We start from the raw sequence: 22,635 nt of genomic DNA, 5'->3' as shown, positions 1-22,635 counted from the left end.
AATAACTAATATGGTTAATGAATTGCCAAAATAATCTTGTGCAGCTTGATAATGCACATGCAAATATTTAGAGTACAGTATAGTATAGTTCCTAGAATTAAACTGTATTACCTGCAATAAGGATGAGTACAGTGTGTTCATCTCTGTATGATTATAATAACCCTGCTGCACTGGACCAGATGGTATATACAGCGATATACAAGAAAAAACCAGCCCTTTAGTAATACAAACAACTTTCCTGACAGGTGTCACCTAACAAACTGCTTTTGTTTTAAAAATCCATTTCGTATTACCTATCTTCCTGCTGTTTGCAAGGCAGGTCTAAGATGTGTTATTTTCTACCTTCACACACCTTCCAGGAGTGAAGAGTTATTCTTTGCATGACTGGCTTTCACAAGGACAGAAGACATGACCAAAATAATGTATTAACAGCCTTTGGGGTTAGTGGCCTGGGAACTTGCCTGATCTCCTCATAAGGAATCAGACCAAATATAGTACCTGCTTCCAGCTAGCTTTATCCATGAAGATAATTCATGTATACAAAACAGAACAAACTGTGGTGTTGTCTTTTTATTATTATTATTATTATTATTATTATTATTATTATTATTATTATTATTATTATTATTATTATTAGTCTGAATGGGTTAGACATTTTACAACCTTAACCCTGGATGGAAATATCTTCAGATAGTTCTACAAGATTATTATATTTTAAAAAGATTTCATGGGTTTTAACTATGTATTATGTATTCCAAGTATGATTCTCTGTGGCTGTTGAAGGTGCTGTCATCTCACAAGACAAAACAAATGAATTATCCATCATTATAACTGCAGCACAGTACAGTTAAACTGCACAATACAATATCCGCCCTTCTGCAATTGCAGGACCAGTTTGTTGCATTCTAGCTGCTATGGGTTTTAAGCACATTAAACAAGTCCCTTCTGTAGTGGTTTGATGAAGAATTATTTATATTCGTTTTTTGAATACAACATTATTAATTACATACAAACCCGAACACCAGCAGTTACCACTAGTTGTTTCTTCATTACAGTGCATATACAGTATATTGAACCAATACGTACTTCCAAAAAACAAAACCCTATCAAGATAAACAACACTGAACATGGAAGTGATGAATAGAAACTGAACCACTCAATGATCTGACCTAAATAACCAGTGAGTTTGCTGAACCTGTGATGTGTTTTCCACACACCAGGATACCAAGGGGGTTTGTAATCTGTTCCCATGCGTTTTAATAAAACACGAGGCGTGCCGTGTGAGACTTGACCGTTTTATTCCCCTGCTTGTTTTTCTCAGAAAATAACCTGCATGAAAATAGATCTTCCACCGAATCGTTCATTAAAGAGGGCTGTGTTTATTTCTGACTGTTTCCAATGAGAACAAACTTATTGACATTGAACATTACAGGAAGCACTGTGTTGAGGGAATGGGAGTTTAATGCAGCTGCAAATCCCACAGCAATAATGCAATCCCATCTTTTATACATGAAGAGATTCCAGGTGGTGCTGGTGAGCTGGAAACCCTGCTGCTGCCTGCAGGCCTCTTGGATCAGTCAGTCCCTTACTGTAAGCAAACAGTCAACGAGCCCCTAGCTTGGTTCTTCTCTGTCTAGATCTGTGGTTCTCAAGGCTGTGCCCGCAAATTTGTGCCCGCAAAACCGGACTGTTGTGCCCACGATAGTAATTGACATAATCTGCAATACAGCAATACTGTACTGATGTATCGCTAGGGGAACTGAAGCCATTACTATCAACCGCTCTGTTCTCTCAATCTCTGCTTTTGTGACCATTGGTTAAATCTGTGTTTAACCAATGGTCTTTGAGGAACACTAGATTCTTAGGCGACAATCTTCACAATTATTACTAGATAACATTATCTAAGATTTATTTAAGATTTAAAAGCTGCTGTGTCCTGTTAAGTTATAGACATGTAGATACCGTGGTGTCTGTTTACTACAGTCTTGACTTATAGTTTTACCTCTGACCTGTATTTATTGTACATACAAGGATCTTGATTAAAAAGGCCAACATGTTTTGTGGAATGCTGTGCAAGGTGAAATGAACTAGGACCTGAAAAAGAAATCTGGGTATCCAAGAACTTTCTTTATTTTCTAAAATCTCCTTTAGCAAACTGTGTGCATATGACATATACATAGTGAGTTAAAAAAAAAAAAGACAGAAAACACTGAAAACATTAAACGCTACTTCTAATCTTCCAAGAACAGCTGAAGCTTTGGAAGGTAGAAAGCTGACAGAAAAATGTATTAAAACATGACTCCCCTTGGCGATGCTATTGACTGAGTGCCCACTGTGCCAGAGAGATACACAAGGATTTACAAACACAGGCGTTGTCACCTGTTTCTGTGAATGCTAATGCTGGGTTCCTCTTAAAGGACAAGCACACATCTAAGCCCCAGCTCCTCTCTGCACAGGGTGACTTTGCGTATACCTGCTGCTCACAGAGCCCAAGGCTCTCCTAGAATCTCTGCCAATGGGCGCTTTCCTCAGCCTGGCTGTCTCACATCCGCAGACATGTGAAAACCAAAACATGTTGCATACAGGTAACATGCACACTATCATACACTACATTGAGATTCGTGCATAGATCATTTTATATGAAACGTGTGCATTAGATTAATGTTATATCATATTATTCTGTATACTGTTTAGGGTACAAACTCATGACTTGCACAGTAGATTACTCTCGAGGAGTTGAACAAAGCTCACTCACATTCCTGATGACTAGCAGCCCTTGAGCTAGAGCATTATTTATTATAGGAAAGAGTTCAACTCAAACGCAGGCCAGTGAGCTAATCTTGTGATGTCCAAAAGGGTATAACAAGAATATCTAGTCTCATTAGGATCATTTTTATTTTTATTTTATGTATTTATTTATTTATACAGGAAATTAACCCATTGAGGCCGAGGCCTCATTTACAAGGGGGTCCTGTCATACACAGACACAATCATACATAAAACAACACAATTAATATTTGTGTGGCCCAGCCTTAGACAGTAACAACAAATAAACAAAGGAGCAGTAACACAGCGGGTATTTATTTTAATTTATTTTCAATGTGGACTAAAAGAAAAGCAATGGCATGGAGTTTTCAGCAAATCCCTGATACGCTCTTTATAACCAAAACATGAGAGGCTATCAAATTCCATTCTTAAACCAGGTGAAAAAGTGTTCCAGGTTTTTGGGAGTCGATAAGAAAAAGCCAATTCTCCTAATCGCGTCCGTATCCTTGGGACTACCAAACTACCAGAATCATGAGATTGCAAACTATAACCAGTATTGAAATTTTTTGACCAAAGTATTAAGATAATCAGGAACCATACCTTTTAATAACTTTAAAAACGAAGAAATACCAGTGATAAAGCCTGCGATTTGTCAATGAGAACCATCCTAGTTTTTTATACATCTGGCAATGATGTGCCAAAAAAGGACACTCTAAAATAAAACGGCAGCATGAATGATATATTACATCCAATTTTTGCAAAGACTGCTTGGAAGCAAACTGGTAGATAAAATCAGCAGAGTCCAAAACAGGTAGAATAATAACAGTCACTAACTTTAATCAGCTAGCCTGTATAATGCATATAGACTCTACTGTGACTCTACAAACAGGACCCAACCTTTTGGAACTCTAGGGCAGCAGTACTGTAGCTATCCTGGAGTTCGCAGTGGTTCTAGTCTATTGATATGACAATGGGCAATTTACTGAGCATTTACTGTGAAAAACCAAACCAAAGAAAAATAATGCCACATAACCAGCAACTAACATTAATGCAGGAGTTCTTAGATTAATACACTGAGTTACTTAATGAAAGATTTATTTTGGGGGAAGGGGGGGGGGGGGGGGGGGACCACTGGAGCAAATGTGTAGTAAATCTCGATAACTGCCGAGTGCACTAACAGTAGATTGCTGACTAATAGTACATTATACCTTGAATTTAGTTTTCTCCTTCACTCTCTTTTTCTTCTACTTATTTACCTGGTTCTAAAAATAAACATCCATGTAATTTACCTTCTATGGTAACAACATTATTCAAAGCAAACCTAGCCTTTGATGACAAGTGAGAGGTTTAATGAGCAACCGGAGTCTTTGTGTCAAAAAAGAACCTGATGTGGTTCCTTTAAAACTCCCAAGGGGCAGAGGATAGCTCACAAGCTGGCATGATCATGAGGCACGAGCAGGGTGCCACTTCACAACCTGGCACGATCGCTGAGGCACGAGCAGGGTGCCACTTCACAACCTGGCACGATCACTGAGGCACGAGCAGGGTGCCACTTCACAACCTGGCACAATCACTGAGGCACGAGCAGGGTGCCACTTCACAACCTGGCATGATCACTGAAGCACAAGCAGGGTGCCACTTCACAACCTGGCACGATCACTGAGGCATGAGCAGGGTGCCACTTCACAACCTGGCACGATCACTGAGGTGTGAGCAGGGTGCCACTTCACAAGCTGGCATGATCACTGAGGCACGAGCAGGGTGCCACTTCACAACCTGGCACGATCACTGAGGCACGAGCAGGGTGCCACTTCACAACCTGGCATGATCACTGAGGCACGAGCAGGGTGCCACTTCACAACCTGGCACGATCACTGAGGCACGAGCAGGGTGCCACTTCACAACCTGGCATGATCACTGAGGCACGAGCAGGGTGCCACTTCACAACCTGGCACAATCACTGAGGCACAAGCAGGGTGCCACTTCACAACCTGGCACGATCACTGAGGCACGAGCAGGGTGCCACTTCACAACCTGACACAATCACTGAGGCACGAGTAGAGTTTCACTTCACAACTTCATCTTCTTTCTATTAAGGTCCTGGGTGACATACAGTAGGTAGCAAACAAACAGACAATTATAAACATTTAACAACATTACAAAAAGAAATCATGCAAAAAAAAGCAGCTGTTTAAATGAAGAAGACAACTAATATTAGGTATCAAAAAGTATGAATAGACAAGAGTCCTGTGATGCTTTCAATCTTGGAGTGACCATAAAAGACAAAATCACTTCCTGTTAAATAAAAACAAAATATTTGGTGTAGGACAGAACTAGACATTATTCCTCAATGTGTTTTAGCAGTGAGCTGCTATACACCTGTGCATCAGACAACACGGTTAGCAATGAGTTGCCAAAGAGAAATCCACAGGGATCTACAGCTAGTCTATATCTTTGCGGACCTACTGGCTCTATTAGGTGGAAATCCTCTAATAGATCTCAACCTCGATTGTTCTGTGGTCATTTTTTAAAAACGCAATCATATTGCCACTATAGTGTATTTCCATACAGGACATGTACAGCAAGCAAGAGAAGCAATCTTGCTGAAGGGGTATGCTCCTGAGCGCATCCCCAACACAGCTCTGGAAACCATATTGGCATGCTGCCCCATCCCCCTCCAGACCTGTCAGTCAATAGTTTACAGTGTAAATGTTTAGTGGATGCCATGGTTCATAATTGAAGAGGTAAAGCACTCTTCTCAAGCAGAATTAGCTTTGATAAGGGCAAAGCCACCTATAGGTAAGCTGTTAGTACAAATGACTAATGCATGAAACATATGGGCGAGTAATGAATTCTTCCCCAGCTATGATGTCTAATGCAGTCCCTGTGTTTTTCCGCACACTGTATACATGCTGAGAAACTGAAGGAATCCCCATTCCTCTCCACATCACATTTAATTAGTTCCACTTCACACAGCACCTTTTCTGCTCGAATGGAGATTGGTCTGTGCTCTTAGGTTTGCTTCCTTTTTTCGGAAGTGCGTTTTATTATTTATTATTGATTGATGAGGATGCTTTTATTATGATTTATTTAGGTTTCGCTGGGTTTTGGTTTGTTGTTTTCTCTCTCTCTCTCTTCTTTGTAATTGTATAAGCTGTTGTGTTACCACCATGATAAGACTCCTGCTTTGTTCTCATTGAGCCCACAATTAAATGAAGTCTCAACTAGAAGATGGAGCACCTGTTTTTAAGTCAGTAGCTTTAAATACAGTTTGAATGTTTTGCTATCATTCTGGGTGCTTCAGAGTTTTGTAGCTCCACATTTGTCTCTAAATCTTCCTATACCTGGCTTTGAGCTTGTTTGGAGAATCCTAGATGGCTGGACTGGACAGCCATCCTCATTACAGTTTAGCACACAAGTGCCGTTTTCTCAAGTACTGTATAATACACCTATGTGAAAAAAAAGATGAAGTGTAATTTAAAGCTTGACACGTTTCATACAAACCCAACGCAAACATGCTACGTTTCAATCTACACAGCAGTCAAGCCGCGTTCACTTAGACGGCAATCTTAAATCTTTATCCCGGCTTCGCCCTTTAAAGGCATTTAACCCTTACTCTCCTCCCCCTTTTTTGTCAAATTAAAATAGAAGTCGTCATATCCGTCACATGTGTTTAAGGAAGTTCTTTTACAAACATTCCTCAGCGCTGAAGTTTCAACAGGCATATAGAAAAGTTTTTTTCACGAAAAAGCTCAGCACAACATAGACAGTTGAACAGCATGACTCGATGTAGTACTGAGCAATGTGAAGACGTTTTAAATTAAAGGGAAACTGCTCTTGGCTGATGGTTGGGATAGTTCTTGTTGCTGTTTTGTTTTGCACTGAGTGTAGTAAAAATGAAGACGCTTTCGTTACTGTGTTTGATGTTTTTCTTTCCCAGTACTTGTGACTCGAAGTTCACTTTCCCCCTAAAGATTTACACTGGAAACTTCAATTCGTCCGTGGATATAGATTTCAGTTCTTTGGAGAAAAATGAATCTAGTTCGACAAATGAGCTTTCATTGGCAACAGACCCAAGTGGGAAAGTTAACTTTTTGCAAATGGTCAACAACTTACAAGGAGACTCAGGTCGTGGCTATTATATAGAGATGTTACTGGGAACTCCGTCTCAAACGGTAAGGAATATAACTTATGTATTAACTGAACTTATCAATTAATTAATCCATTTATTTATTTATTTATTTATTTATTTATTTATTTATTTATTGCATATCGTGTTATACTGACTTTGAATAACTCACAAACGTGAAAACCATAACCATTTTCAACAGGTGGGGTTAACATACAGATCGCAATACGACAATCATTTATTTAATTTGGGTTTAGGCTACTACTACAGGAATTGTTAAACTATGCCTTCTATTCAGTGTGATACAGTACTTGTGACGGGGGTGTAGTGGTTGTCGCGATAAGAAAAGGTAACACATTTGAAGGTGTTGAAATGCATGTAAACTGCATACCTGTACCCTGTTACTGTAGCTGTCTTCACACTGGTGGAGGTTATCACGTTGATACATTGTAGATTAGGACTTTCACATCTGCTTATTGCTAGATTGATTCCTTCCAGAACTTCTTTTTTTTGCTGTCTCCTGAATTTTGTTTTAGAGGTATTAGTATTATTATTATTATTATTATTATTATTATTATTAGTTTATTTAGCAGACGCCTTTACCCAAGGCGATTTACAGAGACTAGGGTGTGTGAACTGTATGCATCAGCTGCAGTCACTTACAACAACGGCTCACCCGAAGGAGCACAAGGAGGTTAAGTGACTTGCTCTGGGTCACACAATGAGTCAGTGAGTGAACCGGATTTGAACCGGGGACCTCCTGGTTACAAGCCCTTTTTTTAACCACCGAAACACACAGCCATTATTACAGTACCAAGTCACTGTCGCACAATTACAACAGTACTCAGGGATAGAAACAAGACTCCCATTGCATAGCAGTTTGATCCATGCCTGGTTTTACTGCGAGTTTAATAAGACTCTGAGCGTGTTCCCTATACACTGCTGCTGATCACACATGCTTTAAAACCTGGAATGCGTGAAACCTCTATTCAATAGGAGTCTTATTTCCATCCCTGCAGTGCAAACTGTAAAACAATGAATTGAGCTATGAAGGAAAAGGACAAAATGATACTACGTGACAGCTATTGACATATATCGGAAATATTAGGTTAAGAAAGATAAAAGTAAAATCCACAGCACTATTTTTTCCCCCCCAGGGGAGAAGTTAAGTCAAGTAAACCCTAATGGTTAAGTTTAATACCTCTGTTTAAAGTCAGTGATGTACTACCACGCCTAGATTGTACACTATCCTCTATATCACCATGCCAGCATCCACCACAAGCAAATGTAAAGAGAAGGTTGGTTCATACTTGACTACCTGCGTTGATAAAACTGTCAACCAGCCTTAAAGGTGTAACATATGGACAGATATCCCCAGGTTATGATACACTCCTATCCTTTCATCACAGCTGGACAAGAGGTTCTCTAGATGTATGTATAAATGCAAGTGTGACACAGTAACAAGTAGCCTCCATATGCCCCCAGATTCTGATGCTGTTAATAACTTTGGGTAAAAATGTGTTGGATGAGAATTACAGCAGAAATGCTTGCTGAAATTTCAATTACAATGCTCTTTTGGTTCATTACAATTAGTTAGAATTATGCTGCAGTCATTGAAATTATAATCACAGTTACACTCAAGTAACAAGTAGCTTCACACATTAACATGTTTATTCTACCAAGCAGCAATCACAGGTGCAAATGCACAAACATAATGTAGAACTTTCTTTTTTTTTTCAAGCAAACGGGGTCACTAAAAGTAGTTGAAAATAGCAGAAGAATGTTCGCTTAAGGTAAAACATGACATGGAACTGTGAATGATTCAACTTGGAAAGGTGTGGAATTGAACTGGAATTGATCAACTGGAGGCTGAGGTTCAATTACAATTACATTGTATTTTCAATTATAAATTACACAATTACAATTGGAATTGAGCCCAGGTCTCGCTGTAGCCCTAAAGGGAGATAATTATGTATAAGCATGGATCAGTAGGGAAAGCATACATTTATTTCCTTCTGTTGATCCCTGCATATCTTTTTTATTTTTCTATTCTAAAATAAAATGAATCTTTTGCTGCTATGAGCCTTGCTCCTGACTTTTAAGATCCTTTTATTTCTGCCTCTCATGATCTCACATGATCTAGCATGAGTCTGTCCTGGAGTTATAGAGGCAGCTGATGAGGATTAATAAGAAACAAGGGGCTTGAAAGAAGCTTTTGCTTTCAACAGAAATGCCGGTGCCGGAGGCTGGCCATGTACAGAAGTGTGTCTGGCCAGCCGGCCCGCTCTGCTTTGTACAGTTCTAGCAGCATGCCAGTTTCTGTCTCCTCGTTCGGTGCACTAGCTGCTGCACAGCACACATACTGTGTTATACCTTTTTGTTTGGATGTCAGTTTTTTGTGAAAGCTTGCAAGGCTTGTAACTTCTTGCATTGGTTTTTATCCTGCTTCACAATGGCGGGGGAATGAAACAAGCAAAGTTCCACATTTGTAGAACAAGGGGGTCCCTAAAAACTCACAAGTAACCCACATATCCACGGTTGGGTAATTCAATTCCAATTCCCTTTTAATCCGTCTTGGTTAGAATTGATTTAAAGGGAATTGACATTGGGAATTGATTTTAAAAAGGAACTGGAATTGACCCAACCCTGCCTGCTCAATAGATCTGTGTGCACACTGGGCATTGTTCAGCAAACATGCTTGTTGTTGTGTGTAAGAACCTGCCACACATGCTGCTCCTGAACAATTTAATGAAAAAAATAAGGCTGAGTGGAGTACAGTAGGCTGACACTAAGGAACGTATTCTATTGGCAGTCAGCAGCTCTAATTGTTGGAAAAACGCAAAAAAAATAGAAACATTTGTGAATCTATTTTTTTCCCCTCACAAACAGTTTTTCCTTTGTTTTAGGTACCACTACGATGAATTGACAACCCCTTTTTGCATAGCTGTGTTATTCTAAACATCGCTGTTTAACGTAAACTTTTATTTTTTCAATTCCTAGTTTGTTCTGGGTTGAAACTTGGAGACTAGACAAGATGCCATAAGCAGTGCCCTCAAACTGGTGTAATCACACACTGTATGCAGCAGGAGAAAGGACAGGATTAATGCTTAAATCTGGACTTGAGCTACTGTAGGGTTACTTTCTAGTTAAGAAGCAGGTTATTCCACTGATTGATCCTGAGAATGGAGAACCTTATCTTTTACTGGTGTTTGTGGAAATTCTTCAGTTGTCTTCTGTTATTTTCTTTAATAGCAGCGTGTTTTAATAACAGATGTTCATCAGATACATTCATCTTTCTAAAGTGCATATTTGAGACCAATATACCGAACGGATGGGCAAATTTAAACCTTTTAAGATTCCTGGAATGTTATTGTTATCTTAACCTCTGTAACACTTGCTCGTGTATTTAAGTTTATTTTTAGTACCACTATCATGCGTTTTTTTTAAATGAAGCCACAGCAGTATCGATCTGTTTATCAGAAAGGGGAACAAAATACATAAAACTAGCACAATCCCATTTTGCTTTGTTACTTCTCCAGGAGTTATTGCCATTGCCTATGTTTGTGTGTTGTCAGCGCTCCAGATTTGTGTGTTAGCACAGCCGACTTCCCTGAGGTTGCAAAAGAAAGCAGCCATACCTGTGATGTAATTAGGAGTCCCCGTGCTAAACGAGCCAGCATTTCAATGAGCTGCAAATTGCCGCATCTGTTAACCCGTTCAAGAAGACACTGTGTCACTGGAGTGGTTCACATCTGCTAATCTCTACAAACAGCTAACAGATGCAGCATCTTTTGCTCGCCGTCTGCCAATTAGTGCTGCGAGGCGTAGATTAGCTGGGCGTGCTGACTGTGCATATGCGAGGGTAAAAGCAGTGCAGAGTGCTTTAGGAATACCCTGTAGCAGCTCGGGATTGGGACCGGTGACAGCCTCTTCTGCAGTCTCCTCACACCCTTGTGCTTCTTTCCATTATTCACTTTATCTGGCGTTTGTGGTCGTGCAGCATGCGACAGCATTCGGTTTTTATCTTTTGCTTTCTTGTCTGTCAATCAAGATTTGATTTAGGGAATCGATGGGGGTGCAATTTCATAAGCAGCATCCCAGCTTGCTTGAAGCATGTGACCTTTTGTAACAGCAAAATATAATGTGATGTGGAAGAAAGAGCTTTGAGAACACAATGCAATCCACAAAACGTATTCAATCACTCTTTCAAAATGAGATGATGGCGTGCTTACCTATAGTACATAAGTGTGACTAGGGTGTACAGTAAGTGTTCCCTGTGTTCAATTTACAATTGGAAAATGTTCCAGTGCAAGTTCTATGATTTTTATATTAGGCGGCTGACTTGCAGGAATCAGTGTGGCAAAACGTTTTATCTTAAAAAATCATTTTACCATTAAAAGCCTGTAAGTTGTGTATACAAAGCTACAGTTTACCTACAAGTTCTTTCTCAGACTGCATGGAATGACAACAGGACTGCAATGCAGAAATAAAGTAAGAGGTCTTCTGCGGGTTTCACAACCTACGGTACATCCACACGGCTTCATCTTTCCTCCCTCAGGCGTACCTGCTTGTCCCGTTGCGTTTTATTTCTTATTCAGAAGATCTAGCTCATGTCTTGGGTGGAAAGGTTCCTGTGCTAGAAGCCCTTTCCAATCTGAGTCTGCACACTTCAGTGGAGAGGCGCTGTCCCTGTGTGTTCGATTTATCCATATTTTGGTTGGTATTTTATAGGGAGGGCATGGGACCTTGAATCAGTGTTATCTGCACTCTTGACCTAAGCTTGCATGATTCCCATGTCCCCCTTGTCACAGTATGGGTTCTCCTGTATATATTCAATGCTTTTCTTCTTCTTCTTCTTCTTCTTCTTCACAGATGAATATACTGGTAGACACAGGGAGCAGTAACTTTGCAGTGGCTGGTGCTCCTGACCCCTACATTACCCACTTCTTCAATTCGAAACTGTAAGTAGAAAATCCACAGGAGGTTTGACCTTATTCTTATGAGCTTTATCAGTAGTTTTACTGGCCCCCCCTTTTCATTGTGCTTAACAAACCTGTAGTAAACGCCTGCTTTCTGGTTCCGTGTGTGACGTGGTCGGATTTAAATCTCCACAGATGGTGTGATTAGGGTATAAGGAAGCAGCAGCAATTTTCATTATGGTGTTCTCCTTCAGATATTTGCATATTGTAGGGGCAGCAGTGTGGAGGAATGGTTAAGGTTCTGGACTCCTGACCGGAGGGTCGTGGGTTCAATCCCAGGTGGGGGACTCTGCTGCTGTACCCTTGAGCAAGGTACTTTACCTAAATTGCTCCAGTAAAAACCCAACTGTATAAATGGGTAATTGTACGTAAAGAATAATGTGAAATAATGTATAATGTGATATCTTGTAACAATTGTAAGTCGCCCTGGATAAGGGCGTCTGCTAAGAAATAAATAATAATAATAATTATAATAATAATAACGTTTGAAATACAAGCATAGAACAAAGAGATCTTTGACAGAAGAAAAGGGAGACCAGTAATCATTTTGATAGTGCTAAGAGGAAGTAAAAAAAAAAAATAAAAAAAAAAAAAACACCTTGGTTAGCAGTCCTTTAAATTTCAGTGACAGACTTGCTGTGTGACCTTGGAGCCTTTTACTAGATCCCTTTGGGACTGCGTTGGAAAGAAGAGGTTTGTTATGGTTAAAATGACTCCCCAAGTCCCCATGTTGCTCACCTGGTAAAAACACGGCCTGTGGTGTGCAGGGTGGGTCAGGGGAGCGCAGATCCTGGCTGTGCAAAGTCAGCGGCCTTTGTTGGGGATTCTGGAAGGAGCATTGCATTGGCTGTGGTGCGGGTTAGAGAGGCAAAAGCAGCAGGGATTGTTTCTCCTCGTCTCGCTACAGCAGAACCTACTGGCCAGGCGCCGAATGGGCGGACACTTCCAGCATCAGCCCTGGTCCTCCAGAGCTGGAAGCTTGAGGACATCTGCTCTCAGGTTCCTGGGTATAGAAGAGGAAGCTGGCTTGGCTGTGGGAGCGGAGGACTCCCACTGCACCTTCAGTTCCCCTGAGCTGTGTAGGGAATTACTGCAGTGAGGGAAAACAATAATTGGACCGTCCTAAATTGGGGAGAAAATCAGGTGTAAAATAACTGGGCACCAAAAACACCAGTAGCTAATTGCTGGTGCCAGTCTGGAAATAAGGTAATTCATTTACCAAAAAACCCTGAAACTGGGCACTGGTGGCTTTGGTAACAAACAAAGGCACACTGGTCCTGTGTCTCTCTCTCTCTGCTGTACAGGGTGGTGCTCTCAGAATGTGGCACCAGTATGATGATAGAAGTGAGATAGGCTCTCTCTCTGTAATTGGAGCCTTTTATTTTCCTTGGCTTGCATAACTAAAAACAGTGTGCTGTTTTCCCCGGTGCGTGTCAAACCCCAGCCTTGGAGCAGGTAGTAATTAGCAGAGGATATTGCAAAGGGGACTTCGGCAGCTCCTCCTCCGGCACATATCTGAAATGAGAAATCTGAGCCACTTACAGGACTGGAATTCAGTGCTAAATACAAAGTGGGGAGGCATCTGCTTTCAAGGGATATATATGATATAAAACTGACAGCATCGTGGTGTGAAAAGCAGTATCATTCTGGAAGACAGCCATCTCTCAGCAAAGGTGTACAAATAAATACATGGAAAATGTGATCACTGACAATACAAGCTGAGAGATCCTTAGCACTGGGAATGCCAGACGTGGCTCTCAGGCTTGTAAGAATGGTTTAAGTGGTGCTGAAGCACTGCGTTTGGTTGACCATTTCTCTTGCTGCTTAGAATTGTCCATATTAGAAATTCAGTACCTGCTTCCTCTTTGATTAGCTGGGGGAGGTAATCTAAACGGTGGCAGACCTAAACACACTGTTGTTTTTAAATCATTAAAAGAAGAGAGCTTTGTAAAAATCAGCATCTCTAACAGTGTGTATGAGTATTTTCTGTCATTAATCAAGTAAAATGCCAGTGTTGTTCCTCTTTTAATATTTAATAAGTGATGGTGTTTAGATCAATTTAATAGACTCTCTTCTGTTTTTTATGTCCATAAGACCCCTATTGCATCGCAGTTTCATCCATTCCAGGTTTTAATACAAGCTTGATCAGCCATGGATCACACTGCTGTGCAATGGAAGTGTTCTTTCCATCCCTGTACAGAAGTGTCAGCGATTCTGTGTTTTGTTTCCCAGCTCCAGTTCATATCACTCCTCTGGAATGGAAGTCTCTGTGAGATACACACAAGGAAACTGGGTGGGCAAGCTTGGCACGGACATCGTTGCCATTCCGAAGGGACCCAATGGCACCATCACCATCAACGTTGCCACTATTCTGCAATCAGAGAATTTCTTCTTACCCAGAGTGAACTGGCAAGGGATTCTGGGGCTGGCCTACAAAACGCTGGCTAGGGTAAAGTTTCTCTTTAGTGTGCCTGCAAGCATAACGCTTATATTGTACACATTGATGTACCCGCCTTAAAAAACACTCTGGATAAACACCTCCTTAATGGCAAATAAGGCTTTGAGTTATGTTGCTTCTTGGAACAAACTGAAAAGTCCCCAGAATAACATTCATAAATGCTCTTGATCATTTCTGAATGAGGCATTGTGAATGTTCAGTAAAGATGCTAAACAGATTCTGCCCTTCAGCACACAGAGAGAGCTGTCTTCATGTTGTGCCACGTGGTGTATATCCTGTACCACTGTGTGCCCTTCTGATAAGCTCTTGCTGATCACAATGTGTAGTTTGCAACGTAATGACCCTGCTAAACAAGAACTGTGGTATGCTAACCCTTCCCTATAAAAATACATAAGAAAATAATCAAATACACCCACTGTAACGCCCTTCTATTGCCAATAATGCTGCCATTTCCTCAGTCAGAATCTGTTAATAGACTTGTGTCTAAGAGAAGTCTTAATTCAGATATACTGATAACATTTTACCAAAAAAATGCTATTATTATTATTATTATTATTATTATTATTATTATTATTATTATTTATTATTATTATTAGGAAAGGGAGAATTTAAATGAACTGGGCAAACCATGCCAAGTAAAGATTAAATCATTGAAAAGTGTACTGCACTTCAGCTTTAGAGACTCTTGAGAATCAGAGAACATTAGGTAACAGCTTACTTCCCCCTATATTCATATACATGTCATGCTGTCAGGTTTTTTTCAGATCAAATGGTGTTTAAGGCGCTGTCAAATACAGTATTCAGTTTGCAAGCAAATCATTTTGTTACTGTTAATTTCTGTACTAGTTCCCCAGTGTGAAGGCAACAAGGAGGGCTTACGCATTAACTAGTCCAGAAGTGAATAGTAAAGCGGTATTGTGTGTGAAAACAGTATCAGTTCTGGTTTGTGTATTAGAACGTATTAACTGCTCCCTTGTCTATTTCTGCAGCCGGACAGTTCAGTGGAGCCTTTCTTTGACTCTCTGGTGAGGCAGACTGGGATCCCAGACATGTTCTCCCTCCAGATGTGTGGAGCAGGATTGTCAGCTTCCAGCACTTCGGATCCCCTGGGAGGTGGCCTGGTAAGTGAGATTCACTGCTGCCGGCAATGCTTCACTCTCTGAGAAGTTTAATGGGATGGGCTGAAGGCAGCAGGGCGCCCAGGCTTTAAAACATGGAGCGAGACATTCTCTGTGATGTTGTTTGAAATGAAAAGGGTTTGATATGCAGACCCATCTGTAGTAACTTCAATGTAGGGTTATGCTATAGGGTTGATATGCAGACCCATCAGTAGTGACTTTAGTGTAGGATTGTGCTATAGGTTTGGGGTAATTGTCTGATATTACTGACGCATTTAGCATTTGACAATGTGCCTCCCAGCCGCAGAACTGTAATGAGGCTGGTAGCTCTCGATTGCCTCTCCCCCTTTCACATTCTGTGTTACAGGTACAATAATATGACACCACACCTGGCCTGCATTCTGTAGCTTGCCATATACAGCGTAGAGAGAAAGGGTTAGAATTATCGTACAGCAGGAAAAACTGGCTTTACGTGAATCAAAGTGAAAACAAAGTCTCCCAAACAAAGAAACCGCAAAACTGGTTGGGATAATGTTGTTAGGTTAGCTAATGAGAGGCAAGCCATGAGCTTATTAACCCTTAAAGCACAGGTGTAAAGAGTGATCAGAATCAGAAAAGGTGAACTGTGATATTAGAGCATGATCACATGCTTATAAACTTCTTCTGAAAAGTTTTCAGGTTACCTAATCAGAATATTAGTTGAGTTTTCTAAATCAAAATTGTGTTCATGTACCAGCACTAAGTGATCTTAGGAGTAATTCTGAAGTCCTGTCTGCATTGTATGTGCTTGAGGTACTAAATACAAATGCAAATACCCTTTCCATTTCGATTGCCCTTATATTACTAATTGGAAGAACACTAAGCCAGATACATCTGTGCTTGGAGGATGAGATGTACCTGGCTTGGTGTTCTTCCAGTTGAGGAACCCTGCTGTAAGCCATGTAATCTGTGCTTGGAGGATGAGATGTACCTGGCTTGGTGTTCTTCCAGTTGAGGAACCCTGCTGTAAACCATGTAATCTGTGCTTGGAGGATGAGATGTACCTGGTTTGGTGTTCTTCCAGTTGAGGAACCCTGCTGTAAGCCATGTAATCTGTGCTTGGAGGATGAGATGTACCTGGCTTGGTGTTCTTCCAGTTGAGGAACCCTGCTGTAAGCCATGTAATCTGTGCTTAGAGGATGAGATGTACCTGGCTTGGTGTTCTTCCAGTTGAGGAACCCTGCTGTAAGCCATGTGATCTGTGCTTGGAGGATGAGATGTACCTGGCTTGGTGTTCGATATTAGACGTGTTTCTATTTGCCTGGTTTTAAAATGAAGGTTTTCCTAAAAGCATAGCTTTTCCATAGTGCCTTGTACGTTTTACAAGAACAAGTTGTAATCATGTGTTCTCCACATGAGTTCCCCTTCCCCATTTATTCACCCAGGTTGATCCTTATTTGTATTACATCAGATACAATCAAAAAATAAAACTCTTTTGTTATTAATAAGTTGGTTGCATTGCTCATATAAGTTTGTTCTATTTTCAGGTCATGGGTGGGATTGAACCAACTCTGTACAAGGGGTCTATATGGTACACCCCCATTAAGGAGGAATGGTATTACCAGGTGGAGGTCCTTAAGCTAGAAGTTGGGGGCCAGAATTTAAACCTTGACTGTCAAGAGGTATGTACTGTATTGCACATTAAGGGGGGTTAGTATTGTCTAAACAGGCACACTCCTGTAAATGTGCCTTTAAATTAATCTGCCACGAAACCTGTCTTTAAATCCTAAATGGGACTGAACAGCCTTTCTCATTCCATTCATGTGACAATGGGACCTTTCCACTGTTCCAGCTTCACCTACTCTCTGTCTATACAGTCACACAGTTTAAAAGGAAAGACGAAGGCTATTCAGTAAAATGTTTACAAAAATAAAATAAATTGAAGCTACTTGTTAAAATAAATAAAATTAAAAAATCCTCTATCCTTGTTTGGTTTTTTTTAACCATATTTCATTTTCCCTGTGTCCTGACCTTTATTATACATGTATTTTATTAAAACTTTTGTTCATTAAGGGAGAAAAAAAAAACAATTTACTTTCACAGGTGATAAGTGTACAGTACATACTGCACCCTAAATGCAAAGCGGTTATCTTTGCATGTCTAGGTCCTGTTTTGTACGTGCCAGGGTTTTTCCTAGTAACTGTTTGCCAGTTTGGCAGTACCTGTATGTATTGTGCAAGAGCCTGCTGCTTGCATTGTTTGTGTTGAACAAAGCTTCAATATCTTTTTCCTGTTAAGGACAAAAAAAATAAAAAAATCAAGTCATTTTTTTAAAACGGTGCTCTGCCTTGCATTCCTCTCTGAAGCCTTCCTCCCAACAGAGGCTTCCTTTAGAGACTTTGTTCCTTCAAGGCCTGGGCTCACGAAGCTGTCGCTTTGTTCTGTATCTCTTTCTCATTTCAGTACAACACTGACAAAGCCATTGTGGACAGTGGAACGACGCTGCTGCGCCTCCCACACAATGTGTTTAACGCCGTCGTGGATGCCATCATCGCAACATCCTTGGTAAGAAAGTTAGGGCGGTTTTTCTTTTTTTTTTGGTTGCTTTTTTTTAGTAATTGCGTGTTTGTGAACAATATATTCTTGTAAACAAGGTTAGAGCAGTTACTATAAATTTAAATTTGGAAATCATTTTTTCTAACTTAACATTGTAGTTATTTTTATTTATTTTATTTATTTAACCAGGAGATTTACCCAGGCTTTATTTACAAGGAGGTCCATGGAAAACAATAAAAAAAAGACAATTGCACTGTATAAAAAACAATTGCAATGTACGAACCACACAATAAAGCATGTGTGGTTCAGATTTAATGAGCAGCACACAGAGAGCTAAGAATAGTATAAATTAGACATGTCTCTCTTTGTTAGCATGGTCTGAAGTAGAAGCATTGGCAGGAGGTTCTAAGCAATTCCCTAATGTGATCTTTAAAACCAGAGAAGGAAAGAATATCAAATGTCATCTTCATACTATGATGGAAACAGTTCCACGTCTTTGGGAGTTGCTGTGCAAAAGATAATTCTCCTTTACGGGTTCGAATCCTTGGAACAGCCACATGAACAGAATCCTGAGAGTGTAAACTAGAGCCAACGCTGGTTCTTTCTACCAGAGCACTCAAATAAGAGGTACCAAGCCTTCAAAACCCTTAAACAGAAAGCAGTACCAGTGAGAAAGCCCTCGCTTCAGAGGTGAACATTTAACTCTAGCAGCTGGTTTGTCAGATCCAGATTAGCACTGAGTTCGGACTGCCTTCCTTAAAGTAACATGGGCTAGTCCAAGGTTAGTGCTGACCAGGGTCTATGTAACCAGCTGTATATTGTCACTTTTTTGTGTCTTTATTATTCTTTTTTTAATGTAACATGCAGCTGGATACTCTGGTAAGGTTTTACTATAGGGGGTTTAGAACAACGTTTGTCATTATAAGTGTTAAAAACAGATTTAACATATTTCAAGTTACCTTACGAGCTCATTGCACATAATACAGCATGAGAAAAACACACCAGGGTTGGTGTCCATTCTTGTTTTTCAATTCCAATTCCATTTCCAATTCCTTTTTAAAATAATTTCCTCAAATCCAATTCTCATTCCTGTTCCCTTTTTAATCAATTCCAACACATCATTGATCAAAATTGCAATGAACAGTATTCTGGCAACAAATTACTTAAATTGAAGTCAAGGTTAGTCAATTAAATTGTTCATTTGAAGCCAATCACAACAATTATTATGTCTCTAAAACATCAATTCCAATTCCTTTGAAGGAATTGCAATTGAGAATTGATTTTTAAAAAGGAATTGGAATTGAAAACCAGGAATTGGCCCCAACCCTAGGTAAACCAAAACAGGGTTCCAAGTAACAAAGACTGTATTTGCATGTGTATTTGCATACAGCCACTGGCTGGTGACTTTAGAAAAGGGAAATTGCCATGTTTGCATGAAGAGGGGGGTGTCAGACTCTTTCCTTACTTTATAACTTGTTGTACAAACAGAACACTGTTTATATAGAGAAGCTGCATCTCCCTTTTCTATTCACTTTGTCATGGTGACCAACACCAGAGTCAGAAGGTTCATCGTGGGTGCTTTGGCTGGCAGTTGCTTCACTGAAATGTCTGCAAAATGAAATGTCCGGTCTACACATTGTGGGCTCTTCTCCCAAAGCCAGTGTGGATTTCAGGGCACTGTGCTGTTGGATGAATCCTATTTGAGAAGTTTGGCTCCTGTACTGTCTTTCTCTTTCTCTTTGTCTGTGCTGCAGGCTGCTTTTTATATTTTCATGTATTGGTTCCTATGCCTCTGGTCCTGTGTCGGCTTGCTGGCTTTAACATATTCCTCCTCTTCTTGATAGATCCAGCAGTTTTCCAGTGGTTTCTGGACTGGCACCACATTAGCCTGCTGGACGAAAGGAGAGACACAGTGGAGCATCTTCCCGAAAATCTCCATCTATCTGAGGGGAATGAATGCCAGCCAGTCCTTCCGCATCACCATCATGCCACAGGTAGTCCTTGTGTGTGTAGTTTCATGTCTTACCTGTATAGTGTTATAAACCAGTGCCAGAGAAAGGGAACAAATCGGTTGTTGTTTTGAAGTGCACCCAGGAAAGTACAGTGAGCTTAGTGGGCTGTAATTCTTGTGTCACTTGACCACTTGATGTCAGCAGTGTTTCACTTTAGTAAAAGCATTCCAAGGTTTCTCACGTCTCTCTTGTTGTGTCTGTGCTTCAGCTCTACATTCAGCTCGTGGCAGATGTTGATAACTCACTCGAGTGTTACCGCTTCGGCATCGCGTCCTCCACCAGTGGTTTAGTGATCGGCGCCACAGTGATGGAGGGCTTCTACGTGACCTTTGACCGGGCCCAGAAGAAGGTTGGCTTTGCCGTTAGCACCTGTGCAGGTACATTTTAAAATCACAGCACGTTACTGGTTGGAATTTTATTTCCTGGATTAATTGTGCAATTGGGTTTTTCAGAATTTAAAGAGGCGATCAGGATTACTTTGATCCACAATACCAGGATTATTGTGATCCTACTGCAGAGGTATATTTAGCTTTTAAATGGCCATAGAACATCAATATTTTGTTTGAAATGTCATAGCAAACACACACACTATTTGTCCAAATAGAGTGTTATAATATAATATTTACATATTTATTTAAGTTTTGTATCCATGCAAGCAAAAAGGAAACACGTATTTAGTGGTAGGGCTTTAATAAAAAAAGCATACGCATACGTCTTCACATACGCCTCCACAAAGCTCGTCTGAGAGATGCCGGACTCCCGACCGACGAGGAAGACAATGAAGATGTCTAAAAACACATATCCTTTTTTCAAAAGTTTTATTTTTATTCAATTTAGATTTAGTTATTTAATTTCTGCTAACCATTATTTGCATGTGTTATATGTGCACTAACATTAAAAGTGATTTAGATTTTGTTAAATAATATAAAACAAAATAAGTAAACTTGTATATTAATCATTATTACCACTCTTTAAAAAAAAAAAAAAAAAAAAAAAAAAAAAAAACTTAAGAACTAGCCTATTCAAAAAACTGGATTTTGTAATCGTGATTATTTGTTATCTGGATAAATGTAATCCAGCAGTGACATTTTCAGAAAAAATGATCCAGATAAAAGTAATCTTGATCACAAAATATAGGATTACCAAATCAAGATCACTTTGATTCAGATTAAAAGTTTTGAAAAACAGTCCCTGGTGTTACTCCAGATTACTGAACTTCCCCTATCCTACATGTTTTCGAGTCACCCTGTACTAAAATGTGTTTATTCCTGTTGACAGAAAAAAGCGGCTCCCCTCTGTCGGAGATCGGAGGTCCGTTCCTGGCCTCGGACGTTTCCAGCAACTGTGCAAAGACCCCAGCAATACAGGAGCCAGTCCTGTGGATCATCTCCTATGCGCTGATGGGCCTGTGCGCGTTCATTCTCATCATACTGGTCATCCTGCTGCTCGTGCCTTGTCGTCATGGCGACGATGCAGGGGGAGGAGTCACTGACGAGTCCTCCCTCATTCACCATCGATTCAAGTGAAATGAAGACACTAAACAACGGCTGAGAAATGATCTGCTGCAAGTCCTGCCTGCAAACGGAGCTGGGGAAAAGAGAAAGGCTGATAACCTGGGGCACACTGATGGCAATGACTATAAGATCTGCACTTTTATTTGATCTTATTAATAACCTGGAGAAAGATGGCATCTAATTATTCTGGTCAAGCCATTCGATAAATAAATGTATATATAAAATGAGATGCCAGTAATAGTTATTGGAATCAGTTTGTAAATGGTTAATGGGGAGAATGGGGAGTTTTGATGTTGACCAGTGTTATGACTGTCTCACAAAGAGAACTTGAGTGTTTGTTTAAAGGCCATTGCACACTGGACATGTTCTGTAATTTCTTGAATGTTGAATTTGCTTAAGTTGATCACACCAAATACATTGGCCGACTTGCACATCGAGGACAAAGCTGTGACTGCTTTAAAACCTGCCATTGCGTGAAGGCCTGGGGTCCCCCAGCAGTAAATGCAGTTTTATTGGTTGCTGTCATTTTAGTGCACTGACGAGAGCTGACTAGAAATGATTTTGAATCAAGGCGTCAATTCCAGACGATGTGCAAGGTACAAGAAGAAATGCACACGTTTGCAAGCCATTTGATATGTTCAGTTCTGATAAAGAACCACATCCAGTGAGCAGTGGTCTTAAGATTGAAGAACATAACATTCAAAATGTGTTTTTTTTTGTTTTTGTTTTTTCCATGAAAGATTTTGTTTGAAAGTTTCTCATCTTGATGTTTTTCGAGAAAGAATAAACATTTGCAACTTTAAAGAAATTGCCAAAGATCAACTTGCTCAGATTATTTATTTTTTTCTTTTTGTGAACAGAGCTCATAGGTTTACCAGTAATAATTAAAAAATGAATTCCTGCTGGTTTGGAGAGAAGGCCACTAGCTTTGTGACTATTATTCAGTTGCAGTACATCAGGACAGCCACCACACCTGGAGTTCCTTAGAAATGTGTGTGCAAATGGATCAATGAGTTTGCTCTGAAACAGGCAAGCTAGTTAAGAAGAACTTCTTTTGTTCTAATGTTACACCAGCGGTGGTGAGTTCCAAATGAACATGAATGCAAAAAAAGTTACTGGGTAAT

At 40.1% G+C, this 22,635-nt stretch overlaps 1 protein-coding gene across 1 annotated transcript; it reads left to right on the top strand.

Annotated features, from left to right (window-relative positions):
• The first annotated feature begins 6,430 nt into the window (after positions 1-6,430).
• On the top strand, positions 6,431-22,329 carry LOC117407070 (beta-secretase 2-like). The gene is made up of 9 exons (XM_034922948.2): positions 6,431-6,941; positions 11,768-11,856; positions 14,107-14,323; positions 15,322-15,453; positions 16,977-17,111; positions 17,893-17,994; positions 19,830-19,979; positions 20,206-20,374; positions 21,276-22,329. Exons 1-9 carry the CDS (start codon positions 6,663-6,665, stop codon positions 21,521-21,523), a joined length of 1,521 nt encoding a protein of 506 aa, XP_034778839.2. The 5' UTR covers positions 6,431-6,662; the 3' UTR covers positions 21,524-22,329.
• The last annotated feature ends 306 nt before the right edge of the window (positions 22,330-22,635 follow it).

This window comes from Acipenser ruthenus, chromosome 8 (genome assembly GCF_902713425.1).
Source record: "Acipenser ruthenus chromosome 8, fAciRut3.2 maternal haplotype, whole genome shotgun sequence".
Classification (NCBI taxonomy): domain Eukaryota; kingdom Metazoa; phylum Chordata; class Actinopteri; order Acipenseriformes; family Acipenseridae; genus Acipenser; species Acipenser ruthenus.
Note: the sequence above shows the minus strand (reverse complement) of the source record. Positions and strands in the feature narration are given on the sequence as shown.

What these genes read in the sequence shown, in the direction of transcription:
- LOC117407070 (XM_034922948.2), top strand. Translation starts at nt 6,663, where the DNA reads ATGAAGACGCTTTCGTTACTGTGTTTGATGTTTTTCTTTCCCAGTACT. An exon ending in CCTACAAAACGCTGGCTAGG is followed by an intron (nt 14,324 to 15,321) that starts GTAAAGTTTCTC and finishes CTATTTCTGCAG; the next exon opens with CCGGACAGTTCAGTGGAGCC. An exon ending in ATCCCCTGGGAGGTGGCCTG is followed by an intron (nt 15,454 to 16,976) that starts GTAAGTGAGATT and finishes TTCTATTTTCAG; the next exon opens with GTCATGGGTGGGATTGAACC.